The 17,533-nt window shown below is 43.6% G+C and overlaps 2 protein-coding genes across 6 annotated transcripts in view; one reads left to right on the forward strand and one right to left on the reverse strand.

The window, feature by feature from the left end:
- Positions 1–3,397: 3,397 nt before the first annotated feature.
- Positions 3,398–9,140, forward strand: HSPA5 (heat shock protein family A (Hsp70) member 5). The gene is made up of 9 exons (XM_044305680.1): positions 3,398–3,532; positions 4,605–4,786; positions 5,686–5,917; positions 6,355–6,489; positions 6,577–6,689; positions 6,817–7,207; positions 7,319–7,556; positions 7,637–7,804; positions 8,222–9,140. Exons 2-9 carry the CDS (start codon positions 4,662–4,664, stop codon positions 8,779–8,781), a joined length of 1,962 nt encoding a protein of 653 aa, XP_044161615.1. The 5' UTR covers positions 3,398–3,532; positions 4,605–4,661; the 3' UTR covers positions 8,782–9,140.
- Positions 9,141–13,000: 3,860 nt separating this feature from the next.
- RABEPK (Rab9 effector protein with kelch motifs) overlaps positions 13,001–17,533 on the reverse strand; it is a 72,523-nt gene continuing 67,990 nt past the window's right edge. For 4 of the 5 annotated variants that reach the window (XM_044305199.1, XM_044305197.1, XM_044305196.1 and 1 more), the window contains exon 8: positions 13,004–15,201. In XM_044305199.1, coding sequence (XP_044161134.1) covers positions 14,987–15,201 — 215 coding nt within the window. In that variant the 3' untranslated portion in view covers positions 13,004–14,986. Of the gene's footprint in view, positions 15,202–17,533 lie in introns of all 5 variants that reach the window. The other variant, XM_044305200.1, reaches the window with a different exon arrangement.

Consider the following 17,533-nt stretch of genomic DNA (forward strand, 5'->3'; position numbering starts at 1 on the left):
CACCCTGCACTTTGGCTGTTCCCAGTAAGAGCCGGCCTGGATCGGCTTTACAGCCATACTAAATAACCAATAGTGTCAGTCAGCACTAGCTGCCGCTGACACATGAAATTACCGGCTCTTACCTCACCGAGGCCAGGAACCTCAGTGACACATACCTTCTGTCAATGACGGCCCCTTGTGCTTTCCTACAATACATAATACAGACAATCAGTGATGGCCAGTTCGCCCACGAACACATGCGGTCTGCCATGTTAACTCACAAGTGAAGATTAAGGCCCCCGGCAGCTGTTCTCGGAACTGCCTGCTCCCGGTGACCGCATTTGTTTCAGACCGGCTCGCGCATAGGACTTACCTGTGCATCGCCGGACTTGTGAGTTAAGATGGCAGCCCGCATGTGTTTGCGGGCGAACACGGCGAACTGGCCATCACTGCAGACAATTACACTAAACATAAACAAGACGAGTTACAAACTGGTAGAGAAGGATAGAGGGCCCTGCCGGCGAGGGCTTACAATCTACATGGTATGGGAATACAGACGTGGACAAAATTGTTGGTACCCTTTGGTCAATGAAAGAAAAAGTCACAATGGTCACAGAAATAACTTTAATCTGACAAAAGTAATAATAAATTAAAATTCTATAAATGTTAACCAATGAAAGTCAGACATTGTTTTTCAACCATGCTTCAACAGAATTATGTAAAAAAATAAACTCATGAAACAGGCATGGACAAAAATGATGGTACCCCTAGAAAACACAGAACATAATGTGACCAAAGGGACATGTTAATTCAAGGTGTGTCCACTAATTAGCATCACAGGTGTCTACAACCTTGTAATCAGCCATTGGGCCTATATATATGGCTCCAGGTAATCACTGTGTTGTTTGGTGATATGGTGTGTACCACACTCGACATGGACCAGAGGAAGCAAAGGAAAGAGCTGTCTCAAGAGATCAGAAAGAAAATTATAGACAAGCATGTTAAAGGTAAAGGCTATAAGACCATCTCCAAGCAACTAGATGTTCCTGTGAGTACAGTTGCACATATTATTCATAAGTTTAAGATCCATGGGACTGTAGCCAACCTCCCTGGACGTGGCCGCAGGAGGAAAATTGATGACAAATCTAAGAGACGGATAATCCGAATGGTAACAAAAGAGCCTAGAAAGACTTCTAAAGAGATTCAAGGTGAACTTCATGCTCAAGGAACATCAGTGTCAGATCGCACCATCCGTCGTTGTTTGAGCCAAAGTGGACTACATGGGAGACGACCAAGGAGGACACCATTGTTGAAAACGAATCATAAAAAAGCAAGACTGGAATATGCCAAACTACATGTTGACAAGCCACAAAGCTTCTGGGAGAATGTCCTGTGGACAGATGAGACAAAAATCGAAGTTTTTGCCAAGGCACATCAGCTGTATGTTCACAGACGAAAAAATGAAGCATATCAAGAAAAGAACACTGTCCCTACTGTGAAACATGGAGGAGGCTCTGTTATGTTCTGGGGCTGCTTTGCTGCGTCTGGCACAGGGTGTCTTGAATCTGTGCAGGGTACAATGAAATCTCAAGACTATCAAGGAATTCTAGAGAGAAATGTACTAGCCAGTGTCAGAAAGCTTGGTCTCAGTCGCAGGTCATGGGTCTTGCAACAGGACAATGACCCAAAACACACCGCTAAAAACACCCAAGAATGGCTAAGAGGAAAAAATTGGACTATTCTAAAGTGGCCTTCTATGAGCCCTGACCTCAATCCTATTGAGCATCTTTGGAAGGAGCTGAAACATGCAGTCTGGAAAAGGCACCCTTCAAACCGGACACAACTGGAGCAGTTTGCTCATGAGGAGTGGGCCAAAATACCTGCTGAGAGGTGCAGATGTCTCATTGACAGTTACAGGAAGCGTTTGATTGCAGTGATTGCCTCAAAAGGTTGCGCAACAAAATATTAAGTTAGGGGTACCATCATTTTTGTCCATGCCTGTTTCATGAGTTTATTTTTTTACATAATTCTGTTGAAGCATGGTTGAAAAACAATGTCTGACTTTCATTGGTTAACATTTATAGAATTTTAATTTATTATTACTTTTGTCAGATTAAAGTTATTTCTGTGACCATTGTGACTTTTTCTTTCATTGACCAAAGGGTACCAACAATTTTGTCCACGTCTGTAGGTGCGGGTGAAGTTGCTCATGGCGGTATAGAGGCAGCAGGGTCACTGGTTGTCGGCTTGTCTGAAGTGGTGGGTTTTCAGGTTTCTTTTGAAGGATTCCACTGTAAGTGAGAGTCTGATATGTTGGGGTAGCGAGTTCCAGAGTGTGGGGGATGCACAGGAGAAATCTTGGATGTGATTGTGGGAAGAGGTGATAAGAGGAGAGGAGAGAAGGAGGTCTTGTGAGGATCGGAGATTGCGTGTGGGGATGTATCGGGAACGTAGCTCAGAGATGTAGGGAGGGGACAGGTTGTGGACGGCTTTGTATGTGTTTGTTAGTACTTTGAAGTGAATTCGCTGGGCAATGGGGAGCCAGTGAAGGGACTGGCAGAGGGGAGAGGCAGAGGAGTAATAGGGTGAGAGGTGGATTATATATACTGGGAGCATTACAGGGGGGTCATTATAGATACTGGGGACACTGTGGGGTTTACTGTGGGCACTGCAGGGGTTGGGGCGCACACATGGATGTAGAACGGCCACTGACAGTTTGCCATTTGTTCCCTGACGTGTGCACGTCACCTAAGGTTCTGTCACATTTGCATTATTATTATTATTCAAAAGCGCCATTAAAGGTGTTATACAGGTTGCGCCACAATCCACTTCTGGGATAACGCAACCCGGACAACCCCTTTAACTCCATGACTCTGTACATGTAGATGGGTCACACATACATAATATAAAACATACAAATATGATAAACCTGAAATTATAAGAGACTGCTACAGAGCGGGAGCGCGTCCTGCCCCAAGAGCTTACAATCTACACGGACACAAGCCCCAGGAATGAATGGAAACACTATGGAGGGGAGGGCTGTGACATTCCCAGGGCGCTCTCATTTGACTAGAATGCACGGCTCACACACCGGCGCCTGTCACAATTACACCCGTGTTGCATACACCGTGCAGCCGCAAGCTGACGACATTCTGACGAAACTGACAAGAGGCGGCATCTTCCAGAAACTGCTAGCAACCGACTGACAACCCAGTCAACCAATGGCAGCCGTCCGAGGTGCCACTGCGAGACTCCTCATTGGCCGCGCAAGTTGGGAGGAGGCGGGGCTATTCGTCAGCGTAGCTCGAAGGAGACCCAGGGCGGGGGTGTGACGACACACTAACGTGTGCGAATCGGGTGCCGACAGCTTACGATGAGCCAGCCAATAGGAGAAGTCCAACGCGTGGTGTTTCTACCAATGGCGGCGCTCCACGACTTTGGCCGGCCGGGAACGTATAAAAGAACCGCAGCGGCGCATGGTACGTCAGTGTGACAGCAACCAACAAACAGAGAAGAGGCAGAAAGTTACAGGACTGGGTGCGGCCTGCGTTCGGTAGGTGCTTACGATGGCTGATACGGGATTAATGTTGATGGCACTGGCTATGGGGAGTGTGGCTGTAATGCTGCTGCTTTTCTATGGGATTAGATTGGGTTTTGTGGGACTTGATGATTTTGTTATCTGGAGGTGATCGTACATGGCCGCTGTCCGTCTCATTCATTGAGATTAGATTGCTATGGAAAAGCATGGGACTGATAGATTGGTGCCCACGTTTACCCCTTTGCTAATAGAAGAGGGGGCATGAATTCTGGGTAATGCCTAGTCTGCATCTGACAGTTGCTGCTTGCTTTGGTATTACTTGATATGGGTGGATGCCATGGCTTTGTCATTGGTGATGCATGACAGCTATAGGATGGTGAATGAGACATGTATGATATGAAATAACTGATAGTGTGGCAGATATCAGATGTATTATATATAGTACATGGTGGATATGAGATGTATCATATTAAATAACTATGATGTGTGTGGCAGATATCAGATGTATTATAGTACACGGTGGATATGAGATGTGTAGGATAGTACAAGGTGGATATGAGATGTGTCATATGAAATAACTATGATGGTGTGTGGCAGATATGTGTGGATATGAGATGTATCATGGTGTGTGTGGCAGATATGAATGTTGAAAATATTGTATCTTGAGGGATCACTGTATATGAAATGGCTATGATAGTACATGGCAGATCAGGGATGAATAGAATGCAGACGCCTGAGTCTTGCTATTGTGCTGAGGACACGTCCTCTTCTTGTACCCCCGTTACAATGTCTAATGTGGTGCTGAGACCCTTGTGCTCGGTCTAGATTTGTCTTGACCTATAGATTTTTGGAGGCCCTCAGATCTACTTGATCACGATGCAAAGGAATACTGGGTACTGTCTCTAGAAGCTTCTCTCCCTCCTTCCTGCCGCCCATGATTCATCAGCTTGCATCTCCATTGGTCGGGGAGGCTGGCTGTCGGCGTGGCTCCGCCTCCTTTATTCCTGCCGGTGGCTGGTTCACAGGCTGGAAATATCTGCTTCCTTCCCTTCAAGTTTCCTTTCTAACCTTCATTCCTTTTTTACAGGATTTTGCTACTCTACAGAGCGGTATTATTTCAGCTGGGTGAAGGCAACCTCCTCTGATGGTCAGAATGAAGCTGCTAGCGGTTGTATTGCTGGTCATGGCCAGCACTTATGCTGACGATGATGACAAGAGAGAAGAAGTTGGCACAGTCGTCGGAATTGATCTGGGAACCACTTATTCATGGTACGTGATTGTATTTTATGTGGGGAGATTCTAATGCTGTAGCGTTATGGTGACTGAGGGTCGTACATTGTATCAGGATTTGTGGGAAGCAGCAAGGCTTGTCATAAATCATAAAGGCCCTTCCATGGATCATTCAGATATACCAGGCCTGAAGGAAAGAAAAAATGTAAAAAAATATACATACAATTAATTGGGCATGAGTACTAGCTCCAAATGAGAGGGTTACCTAAATTGTAGATTGCGGTAAAAAGGGATGTATTTATTCACCCATAAGTGACGCGATGTTTCGGCTCCATTTAGAATTGGTCTTTGAGGAAACGGCGCCACTCTTGTAAACGGGCTGTTTCTGGTAGTGCAACTCATCCCATACAGAGAGCTGGTTTTATGGTGGGCCTTTTTTAATAATAAAAAAAAAACCTATGCCCTATCCACAGAACAGGAGATTGGTGGGGTCCCAGTGTTAAGACACCTTTCACAGGAATGAGGGTCCCTTCTCCCTGTATGAGTGGAGTTGCGATTGACCAGGTGTGCTCTATGGGTCTGCCCAGAGATGGCTATGAACAGCGCTCAGCTGTAGGAATGAATGGATGGCAGCACGCATGCTTGACCGCCACTTGTGAGGAGAGGACGCGGGAGATCTGATCTTGTTATCAGTGGGAGTCCTAGCGGTCAGTCGCTTACTCCCCTATGCTTTGGATATGGGATAAGTTTAATCTTGGTACAACCCCTATAAATATTAGTTGATCTCTCCCTGCATACCCTTTCTAGTGTACATGCTATGCAATGTCCTCTCTAAATGTCCACTAGGGCTAATCTATACCAGTCTAACTGAATTTGTCCTTTTTTTTATGGTCCTGTCAGATAAGACTTGCGTCTAATGTTTTACTATAACTTTACAGTGTTGGAGTGTTCAAGAATGGCCGTGTGGAGATCATCGCCAACGACCAGGGTAACCGAATCACCCCATCCTATGTGGCCTTCACTCCAGAAGGTGAACGATTGATTGGAGATGCTGCCAAGAATCAGTTGACCTCCAACCCTGAGAACACTGTCTTCGATGCTAAGCGTCTCATTGGTCGCACATGGAATGACCCATCGGTTCAGCAGGACATCAAATATCTGCCCTTCAAGGTAAGTGTCCTGAACCATAATCTTACATGGTTGTAGGATAAGGCTTCTTAGGCAGTTAATCGCCTGTTGAGTGTTCTGTAGTCACTTAAAGTTATTTAAAGGGGTTTCGTATGAATAACTGTGACCATTTGATATGCACAAGTCAGTGCGTGGTTAAATGGCTCACAACTTCATCAGTCCTGAGATGAGGGGTGCCTGGTATTGGCAGTGTTGGCATGAGCGCTCTCAACTGAAAGATGTTGGAGCAGCTAAATAAACTGTTTCCAAATCTCTCAGACTACAATGAAGTCGTTTTTTTTTGTTTTGTTTTTTTAACATTGATTCGACCCCATGTGTTTATTGGCCGAACTCCAAAGATAGAACAGTTTTATAATTAGAAGTCAATATGTGATCTATTTCCATTAGGTTACATGATTTTTGTATTTTATATCTACTAGGTTTTGGACAGGAAAACCAAGCCCTACATTGATGTAGATGTTGGAGAGCAAAGAAAGTCCTTTGCCCCTGAGGAAATCTCTGCCATGGTGCTGACCAAAATGAAGGAAACTGCTGAAGCTTACCTCGGCAAAAAGGTGTGTACTGTTGAGACTTATGGTGTGGTTGTTCAAGATGGTATTTTTTGACCTAGACTTAGTTTTAACATGTTGTTTCTGTTTTAGGTTACCCATGCTGTAGTCACTGTGCCTGCCTATTTCAATGATGCTCAGCGTCAGGCCACAAAAGATGCTGGTACCATTGCAGGGTTGAACGTGATGAGGATTATCAATGAGCCGTAAGTTTCCTTTATTTGTCTCTTGGTATCTTTTTTTTTTTTTTTTTTTTTTTTTTTTTTTTATTGTGTGTTATTTTTTTTATTTTTTTTCTCTCGGTTACCTGTACTTAATCTATTTCTCTTTTAGTACTGCTGCTGCCATCGCATATGGCCTTGACAAGAAGGAAGGGGAAAAGAACATCCTTGTGTTTGATCTTGGTGGTGGTACCTTCGATGTGTCCTTGCTTACCATCGACAATGGTGTCTTTGAAGTAGTTGCTACCAATGGTGACACCCATCTGGGAGGAGAAGACTTTGACCAGCGTGTCATGGAGCATTTCATTAAGCTTTACAAGAAGAAAACTGGCAAAGATGTCCGCAAGGATAACAGGGCAGTACAGAAGTTGCGTCGTGAAGTAGAGAAAGCTAAGAGAGCCCTGTCTGCTCAACATCAGTCCAGAATTGAGATTGAATCTTTCTTTGAGGGAGAAGACTTCTCTGAAACTCTAACCCGTGCCAAGTTTGAGGAGCTTAACATGGTAAGCAACCAAGTACTTGTACTATTGTAAGTTATATGTGTTGAATACAGTTGTATATTGAACAGACAGTCGTGAAGACCACTCTAAACTACTTCAAACTACTACTTGTAGGACCTTTTCCGCTCCACAATGAAACCAGTCCAGAAAGTACTTGAAGATGCTGATCTTAAGAAGTCTGATATTGATGAAATTGTGCTGGTTGGAGGATCCACACGTATTCCTAAAATCCAGCAGCTGGTAAAAGAATTCTTCAATGGCAAAGAACCATCCCGTGGTATTAACCCTGATGAGGCTGTGGCTTATGGTGCTGCTGTACAGGCTGGAGTATTGTCTGGAGACCAGGACACTGGTAAGTGAATGTTTAAGGATATTGTTTAGCTGTTAAGTCTGAAGAACCTTGATAACCAGTGTGAAGCAATCTTTTTACAGGTGACTTGGTCTTGCTTGATGTGTGTCCTCTGACTCTTGGAATTGAAACTGTTGGTGGCGTCATGACTAAACTGATACCCAGAAATACTGTTGTGCCTACAAAGAAGTCCCAGATATTCTCCACAGCCTCTGATAACCAACCTACTGTCACCATCAAGGTTTATGAAGGTAAATAAGCCATTCTGAAACATAAATTGGCAAAACATGTTACTCCTATAGGAATTATGTAAGGTATTGATTTATTTTCTACCCTCCACAGCCAAGTGTTGAGTGCTTTTGAGCAGGGAACATTTAGAAAAGGGTGCTCAGAGCAATTCTTGGTGGGTCCATTACCCAGCCAAAGGGATGGAATATACTAGCAACATACCTACCACCTCTCTAGTAGATGGGATTAACCCTTTCATATAAACACAGTAGTTTTCTGGGTCCTAGTGCATATTTAGACATATTGTTATAGATCCTGCTGCATAAGTTGGCCACATTATCTTTACAGGGTGATCCATTTAATGGCAGTTAGTAGCATCACTCCTCAAATTAGACTTAGTTTGTTTCTACTTTCAAACTAATTATCTGTCCTTTCTGTAGGTGAACGTCCATTGACTAAGGATAACCATCTTCTTGGCACATTCGACCTTACTGGCATTCCTCCAGCTCCTCGTGGTGTTCCTCAGATCGAAGTTACATTTGAAATTGATGTAAACGGCATTTTGAGAGTTACAGCAGAAGACAAAGGTACAGGCAACAAAAATAAGATCACCATTACAAACGACCAAAACCGGTTAACGCCAGAGGAGATCGAAAGGATGGTCACCGATGCTGAGAAATTTGCTGAAGAGGACAAGAGGCTCAAAGAACGCATCGACTCTCGAAACGAGCTTGAAAGCTATGCCTATTCCCTGAAAAACCAGATAGGTGATAAGGAGAAGCTTGGTGGCAAGCTGTCCTCTGAAGACAAGGAAACCATCGAAAAGGCGGTAGAAGAAAAGATTGAATGGTTGGAAAGTCATCAAGATTCAGATATTGAAGAGTTTAAAGCTAAAAAGAAGGAATTGGAAGACATTGTCCAACCAATTGTTGGCAAACTATATGGTGGGGCAGGAGCACCTCCCCCTGAAGGAGAAGAGGCTGAGAAGGATGAGTTATAGGTTTGAAAGTTGTCTTTGGCTGCTAAATTGCTGTAAATACAGGACTTGAACTTTCTGTTGAGAGAATATTTGAACGCAGAAAACTTTAACGTTCTTGTGGATTCTTCACTTCCCAGTGGAGACAATAAGCCATTATGGCTGTTTACTGCTTTTCATTAGCAGTTGTTCACGTGGATCATTTTTGTTCAGTTTCTTCCCCAGGGGGTGGGAGGGTGGGCTCTGGTATTTTGGGAGGGTAAGGTGCAGTTTAAAAGTTGCTCAGATGTTTTATTTATTTGAAGAAAAAAAGGTCATGTGCATTCTATGTAGAACTTTTTTCTACCATCATTGACCACAATAAATGTTTGATAAATAACCTACTCCTTACGTACCTGATTCTTTTCTCTGCTGTTCTAAACGCCAATGGAATTTAATTTGACTATTTCTTATGTGGTATGCACACACCATGCCTGTGTATTAAAAAAAAAAAACATTTTTTTCAGGGCCCTACTACTCAACCCATTGGCTCTCCTGACATGTCTGTTTTAGAACATACGTTCCCCATGAAATGCCTGGGCATATGTCCTATTGTGCTGTTCCTGGTATTCCTCCTAGAAATGTGACTACAAAGATAAGTGTTGCCATTCCTCTATCAAGGGGGGTGTTCCTACAGTGCCAGTCTATAAGGACCCCCCCCCTGCAAACTATTGGTTTATTAAATTCTAGGAGGAATAATAGTAACTGAACAACAGAGTCACGGCTCAATGAGATGGCCATGCACAAATTTGGAGCAGGGATCTCTGGCACTCCAGCTTTTCAAAAACTAAACTCCCAGAGAGCTTCATTCACTTCTATGGGAGTCAGAATAACAGCTGAGAATGTTTGCATGCTGGGAGTTGTAGTTTCACAGCAGCTGGAGTGCCGAAGGTTGCTTTTCCTTGATATAGAGGAGGCATCCTCAAACTGCGGCCCTCCAGCTGTTGCAAAACTACAACTCCCAGCATGCCCGAACAGCCTACAGCTATCAGTCTACAGCAGGGCATTGTGGGAGTTGTAGTTTTACAACAGCTGGAGGGCCGCAGTTTGAGGATGCCTGATATAGAGCATGTCCTATTCTTGTCTGTAGTATCCATGTTTTGCAGACTGCAAAACACTTGCGGCTGTCTGAATGAGCCCTGAGTTCACACGTCAGATATTTCCATCAGTTATTGTAAGCCAAAACCAGAAGTGAAAGCCTACACAGAAGGTATAATGGAAAGATTTGCACCTGATCTGTGTTCTTGACCTGCACCTAGTTTTGGCTCGCAATTTCTGATGAAAATAACCGAACTGTGAACCTAGCCTCACAAGAGAAGATACTTGAAGATTTCTATATAATAGAAAATACACTTATTTACTAAAACTTGCATATCTGGGACAGTCCAGATGTTCTCTTGAAATGCAGCTTTTCCAGCAATTGATCACTGGGTGCCTTGCTACTGTATCAATCTGTAATCGCTGGGGGAGCTAGTACAAAGAGGAATAACTGTAATACTGAATAATAAATGCACAGCTGCCACGAGACCCCAGAAGGCCACGAGACTGTTTGCAGTGGTGACCTGCCATAGCTAAAAGGGGTGATCTATCTGTTTTGGCCATTTACCTCAATAGGGCATTTGAAAAGGGATTACTGTGATGGGACAACCCCTAGTGACAGTCTGTTAGAAAATTGCCTGAAATTACCATACCCAGCAGGCCCTGGCCACAATTGGGCTGAGGCTAGACCTAAGCTCACTGTCACTACAAAAAAGTTGCAGCCCATAGGGCAGTGTTTCCCAACCAGTGTGCCTCCAGCTGTTGCAAAACTACAACTCCCAGCATGCCTGGACAGCCTTTGGCTGTGCGGGCATGCTGGGAGTTGTAGTTTTGCAACAGCTGGAGGCACACTGGTTGGGAAACACTGCCATAGGGAATGCTTGGGAGAGCTTGAGTATGGGTTCCAAATATCTGCAGCCAAGAGTAGCGCTGATATTGTAGGCAATAGATTTTTTACATTTATAGAGTAAGGCTACTTTAACATTTACGTTCGGGGCTCCGCTTGTGAGTTCCGTTTGAAGGCTCTCACAAGCGGCCCCGAACGGATCCGTCCAGCCCTAATGCATTCTGAGTGGATGCGGATCCGCTCAGAATGAATCAGTCTGGCTCCATTTGGTGTCCGCCTGGCCGTGCGGAGGCAAACTGATCCGTCCAGACTTACAATGTAAGTCAATGGGGACGGATCTGTTTGAATTTGACACAATATGGCCCAATTTTTCAAACAGATCCGTCTGCGGCTACTTTCACACTTAGAATTTATTTTACAATATAATGCAGACGGATCCGTTCTGAACGGATCCATCTGCATTATATGAGCGGATCCGTCTAAGGCTACATGCACACGACCGTTCCGCAAAAAAAAGGAAGCTGCCTGTGTATCTCTTGCAATTAAAGGAACAGGCGTCCCATTGTAGAAATGCCTATTCTCCGCAAAACTGACAAGAATAGGACAGTTTGTTTTTTGCGGTGCAACTGATGTGGACTGCACTCTGCATCTTTTGCAGCCCCATTGAAGTGAATAGGTCTGCATCCGAGCCGCCAAAACGGCGGCTCTGATGCGGACCAAAACAGCAGTGTGCATGAGGCCTTAAGTAGCTTGGAAATCGTTCTTAAGTCGCCAGCATGTAGCAATTTTAATATGTATTGCAACTGACAAAGCTACAGTCTGAATTTATGCTTTGGTTATAACTAGGGATCAGCGAATCTACTTCGGATGAAACATCCAAAGTTGATTTGCATAACACTGTTTCAATGTTGTACTGAGCAAGTGCTCCGTACAGTGTTAGAATGTATTGGCTCCGATGAGCTGAAGTTATTTTCATGAAGTCTTGCGAGACTTCATGTAATAACTTAATAAATTGATTTCTACTGTAAAAAATAATAATCCTGAACTCTTGTTCAGTTCCAAGGTACCACGTCACTAAGTAATAACTTCTGCCCATCAGAGCCAATACATTCTAATACTGAACGGAGCGCTCGCTCAGTACAATATTGAAACCAAGTTTTATGCGAATTGACTACGGATGTTTCAGATGAAGTCGATTTGCTCATCCCTAGTTATAACTGATAAGCTTTTATCTTTTGTACAAACCATATGAGAACCCTCAACCAAACGCAGCTGCTGGTATGATCAGTTGATGCCCTAGTTCTTGTTTCAAAAACCTCCTTGCAGACAAATCCTCATAATATATATTACTCGCAAAAAGTTAAGGATATTTGGCTTTTGGGTGAAATTTATGAAAAAAAACTTAAAGTTCATGCTAGTGACATTATATTATGGAAGTAGGGCATTTAAGTAGAAGCAGCAATGGTGATTTCTCAAACAATTTATTGAAACAAAGCCAACACCAGTGGTAGGTATACACCCACAAAATGTCTCAAACTTGTCATGTAGCCTTGAGCATCAATTACAGCTTGATTACGATGTCTCCTGCTGTTCACAAGTCGACTTATTGTCTGCTGAGGCATGGCATCCCACTCTTCTTGAAGGACAGCCCTCAGGTCATTGAGGTTCTAGGGTACAGAGTTACGAGCCTCTACACGGCGACTCCATTTGCGGTACCCCAGTCTCCCACAGCTGTTCCCTAATGATGCGACCTTGATAAGCTGTCGTCCATGAAGATGAAATTAGACACAATGACTGGATTCATGTTATTCAAGTAAGATGGGCTTGTCACTGTACCATTCATAAAGTGTAGGGCAGTTCTGTATTGACTACACACCTGCCTAGACTAAAACCACCACACCAAAGGCTCGTCTGATGCATAGTGCTGTCCTTGACCTCTCCAACATCGTTGGTGGCCATAATTTCTGCTGTGTGAATTGACTTTCATCGGTGAACAGCACTGAGGCACACTGGTCCCTCGTCCAGCGTAGAGGCTCCCTGGCCCATGCAAGAGATGCCTGTGGGCAGGTAGTCTAGCACGCAGACTATGCGGATTTAAACTGTTTCAAATGGACTGACGTGACATTTGGGTGCCTTTTATCTCCCTTAAATGTGCCTGGAGTGGTGTGGCATTCATTATCCGGTTCTGCAGGTCATTGTTCACAATGAAGCGGTCATCACTAGGGGATGTCCACTTCTATGCCTTTCAGTGACTCTTCCAGTCTCTCTCTAATACAACCTGCTGATGACACTCTGAGCTCAGTGGCCACTTCCATCTGAGAACCTCCTGCTTGAAGCCTTGCAATGGCGAGGTACAGTTAATCAATTGTTGTGACATCTTGGTCTCATGATGTCAAAATGTGAACAGCATGATGAGGAGGACTGTTTAAATACCAATTCTTATTGAACCAGGAAATTTATTGGGCGATTCATGGATCTGTTGTGAATTTTGGCGTTAAGCTCCTTGTTAGAGAACGGCAAGTACTGAAACACTGAATAGTTGGACATGTGAATTCAAAAGTTGAGAAGGTCACATTATGTTCACCTGTAAAAGTTTAGAGTACATTTTAGGTTCCTCCTGAAATTTCACCCACAAGCCAAATATCCTTAACTTCTTGTGAGTAGTGTATAAGGCATACAGGCAGAGGTTGCTTAATAAACAAGGTGAAGTTTAGCCTTGTACAAACCTGGTTATTGATTACTAGGTTCACTTGTGCATCCGCTAGCAAAGATGTAACTGTAGTCTATGCTTTGTAGTGTAGCAGCAACATTTTAATAGGTTATACATTAGAGCTGTGGCCTTCCAGCTGCTATAAACTTCAACATGCTCTCATGTTGTAGTTTTACACCAGCTGCAATGTCACAGGTTGGAGATCACTGGAATACAGGGTCCAAAGTTTGAGGATGTCTTCACACAACCTGAGAGAAGCAGATGCACAACCATACAGGTAAGGATGCAGAGATTTGATAAAGTATGTATAATGGACAGGGGTATATTTGTGGTCCCCCCCCCCCCCTCCATATTTAATTTTTAAATTTTTTGGGCAGCTGCCCAATCAATTCAAAGTACTCCCCCTGGTCCTGACGTGCAGTAATAGTTAGAAATGCCAACAAGCAAACATTCTGTTCCAGAGATGCTAAAATATGGGATCCATATTTCTGCCTCTTTTCTTTGCGCAAATGTAGTTCCTTAAAGGGCATCTGTCAGCAGTTTTGTACCTATGAAACTGGTTTACCTGCTGCATGTGCACTTGGCGGCTGAAGACATCTGTGTTGGTCCCGTGTTCATATGTGTCCGCATTTCTGAGACTTGTTTCACACTTGCGTTGTGGCAAAGGGTCTTAAAACCGGGCCAAAACGGATCAGTTTTATCCCCCATTCATTGTCAATGGTGACAAAATTGATGAGGATACATTCCATTGCGTTTTTGACCAGACACAAAATTGCTACAAACAGAACAAACTGGATCCGGCGTGAAAATTAGTAATCATAATAAGTCAATGGTGCCAGATCTTCTTTTTTTTTTTTTTTTTTTTGTTAACTAAAAAAAACAGATCCTCTGCCAGATCTAAAAACCGGAATTAACAAATCAAGTGTGAAACAAGCCTAAGACAAAGGAAGTTTTAACATGTGCAAATGAGTCTTTAAGAGCAATGGGGGTGTTGCTGTTGGGGTCCATTCACACGTCCGTAGAATGGGTCCGCATCCGTTCCGCAATATCTGGAACGGCTGTAGAACCTATTTATTCCATGTGGACAGAATGGATGCGGAGAGCACACTATGTGCTTGCCGCATCCGCATTTCCGGAGCGCACCCCCGAACTTCCGGTCCGCGGCTCCGGGAAAAAAAAATAGAACATATTGCAGACAAGATTAGGCAGTTCTATGGGGGGTGCGAGCTGGGTGTATTGTGTATCCGCAAAGCATTACGAACGTGTGAATGGACCTTTACTCCTACAGGCTCTGCTCTGCTCTCTCTGCAACTGCCGCACTTTGACTTTAGGAACGTTTGCACTGCCAGGCCCTTTCAAAGTGGAGCATCACGTCACTTGCTGTGAATGTGACTTCAAACCTTACAGTAGATTGTTTTCTAAGACTATTTGCTTAAACTCAATATAACAAAATATAAAAAAAATGGTTGCAGAGGTACACGTATTACATTTTATACATAAGCTGCCAATCCTCATGGTATCGTCTGCAATTCTGGTGAAAGTTGGAAATGAAATGACCTGAGGTCTGGAAAACTTTAGAATCCACCGCTGCTATTCTACTCTTGTAGTGCAGTGACATAGCAGTCATTGAACAGCTCCCCAGCAGTGTCCATGCCACCAAAGATGAGGCAGATTGGCACAGACGTCTGCGACTCATGGTCCTCAGCAGAAGTGTCTTTCCTTGTTTTCCAAGGAACCATACACATGGAATGATCTAGCCTTGCTGGGGGACTTGGGGAGTCAAACTTCATCTGTGCCCATAAATGTTCCTCTATGGAGAAGAAAAAACAAACTTAAGTATAGAAAGGAGAAATAAGTATAAAAATTGTGGTAACTGCGCTCAACACTACAGGCTACAATAACATCCACTTAGCTGTATAAGGGTGCCCTCACATAAATGTGAATGGGGATGCAATCTGTACATAAAAATCCACACCTACGTATTTTTTGCATGTGTGAAGGCATCCTGATACTACAGGATATATAACTCCATGGATACAAACAGTAATGTGCCCTAGAGGATAAAAAGCATGAAAAGTAATAACTCCCTTAGGCTACAGTCACACGACTAGTGTTTTGCGGATCCGCAATACACGAATACCAGCCTGTGTGCGTTCTGCAATTTGCGGACCGCACATAGCCGTTGCGATCATAGAAAATGCCTATTCTCCACAACTGCGGACAAGAATAGGACATGCTCTATATTTTTTTGCAGGGCCGCGGAACGGAACTACAGATGCGGATTGCAGAACGGATGCAGGCTCATTCATACGGTCATGTGCATGAGCCCTTATAATCATCACCAAAACTTTTAAAAAGGACCTAAATGTTGGTTTTCACAAAGTTTGCTGCAGCAGGGCTTTTTGATATTTTTGTCAGATGTTCCTATAGAATACTACAGTACAATTCCAAACTTTTCATAATTTTATAACACTTGTTGACAAATCAATCAAGTTTATGCAAAGACTCAACGGGGGACATTTACTAACCAGAAATATGCCTATATGAGGCATATTTCTGGAGCCGATTGGAGCGCAAAAGTTCCGCAACTTTTCTCCGCTCATGACCGGTCTAAAAAAGTGGGTAGGCAAGGAAGGGCTGGTAGGCCCGTCTCCATCATTTTCTTCGCCTAGTTTAGGCGTAGAAGATGGTCTAAATGTAAGACAGCTAAAGAGCAGTCTTACATTTAGAAGAGGCAGTGGATCCGCCAAAGTTATGTAGAGACCGGCGCCTCTTCATAACTGGCGGATTCACCGGCAGCTATAGAGGATAAAGACCGGCGTCTTCATCCCCTCAACAGGGCCTGATCCAGGTTCATGTGGGCCCTTGGGCGATAAATCTTAGTCGGCCCCCTTGTGGCATTTGTCAAATGTCACCACGGCATCTGAGAATGGAAGCACAGCGTTCCTGCTCAGACGCGCCTTCCCCCAGCAGAGATTGGGGAAAGAGCACCCTGTTCTAAAAATGAGCCGCAGCTGTACTAGGCTTCCACTGGCCGCCACTTGAAGCACTCTTTTGCCAAAAGTCAACCCTTTGGCTGCTAAGATGTCTAGTCTGTAATGTCTCATGAATGTAGAAATGGAAGACCATGTGTCTGCTTTACATATCTGATCTATTGAGACATGTGCCAATTCTGCCCAGGAAGAAGCTGTGGATCTTGTAAAATGAGCCTTTAAAGAAATAGGGCAAATCAGCTTAGAAGTAGTATAGGCCATTTCAATTGAGCGCTTGATCCACCTTGCTAGCGTTGCTTTGCTAGCTCTGTTTCCTTTGTTTGGCCCTTGAATTTGTAAGAACAGACCTTCAGATTTTCTAAAGGAGGAGGTAGCCTGAAGATAGGCCAATAAAGCTCTCCTTTATTGGCCTATCATTTGGAGTATTGTGCTCAGTACTGGAGACCATATCTCCAGAAGGATATTGATACTTTGGAGAGAGTTCAGAGAAGAGCTACTAAACTGGTACATGGATTGCAGGATAAAACTTACCAGGAAAGATTAAAGGACCTTAACATGTATAGTTTGGAAGAAAGACGAGACAGAGGGGATATGATAGAAACTTTTAAATACATAAAGGGAATCAACAAGGTAAAAGAGGAAAGAATATTTAAAAGAAGAAAAACTGCTACAAGAAGACATAGTTTTAAATTGGAGGGGCAAAGGTTTAAAAGTAATATCAGGAAGTATTACTTTACTGAGAGAGTAGTGGATGCATGGAATAGCCTTCCTGCAGAAGTGGTAGCTGCAAATACAGTGGAGGAGTTTAAGCATGCATGGGATAGGCATAAGGCCATCCTTCATATAAGATAGGGCCAGGGGCTATCCATAGTATTTAGTATATTGGGCAGACTAGATGGGCCAAATGGTTCTTATCTGCCGACACATTCTATGTTTCTTACGTCTAACAGATGCCAATCCACTTCGTCTAGGGCATTCGGATGAAGAACTGGAAGAGAGATCTCTTTAATAATGTTAATTACCGATGGCACTTTCAGGAGGAAACCTGGCATAGTCCATAGGATTATGCATTCGCCCATATCTCTAAAATATGGATCTTTACAAGAAAGAGCTTGAAGCTCACTAATCCGTCTAGCTTAAGTTATTGCA

This window comes from Bufo gargarizans, chromosome 9 (genome assembly GCF_014858855.1).
Source record: "Bufo gargarizans isolate SCDJY-AF-19 chromosome 9, ASM1485885v1, whole genome shotgun sequence".
In the NCBI taxonomy this organism is placed as follows: domain Eukaryota; kingdom Metazoa; phylum Chordata; class Amphibia; order Anura; family Bufonidae; genus Bufo; species Bufo gargarizans.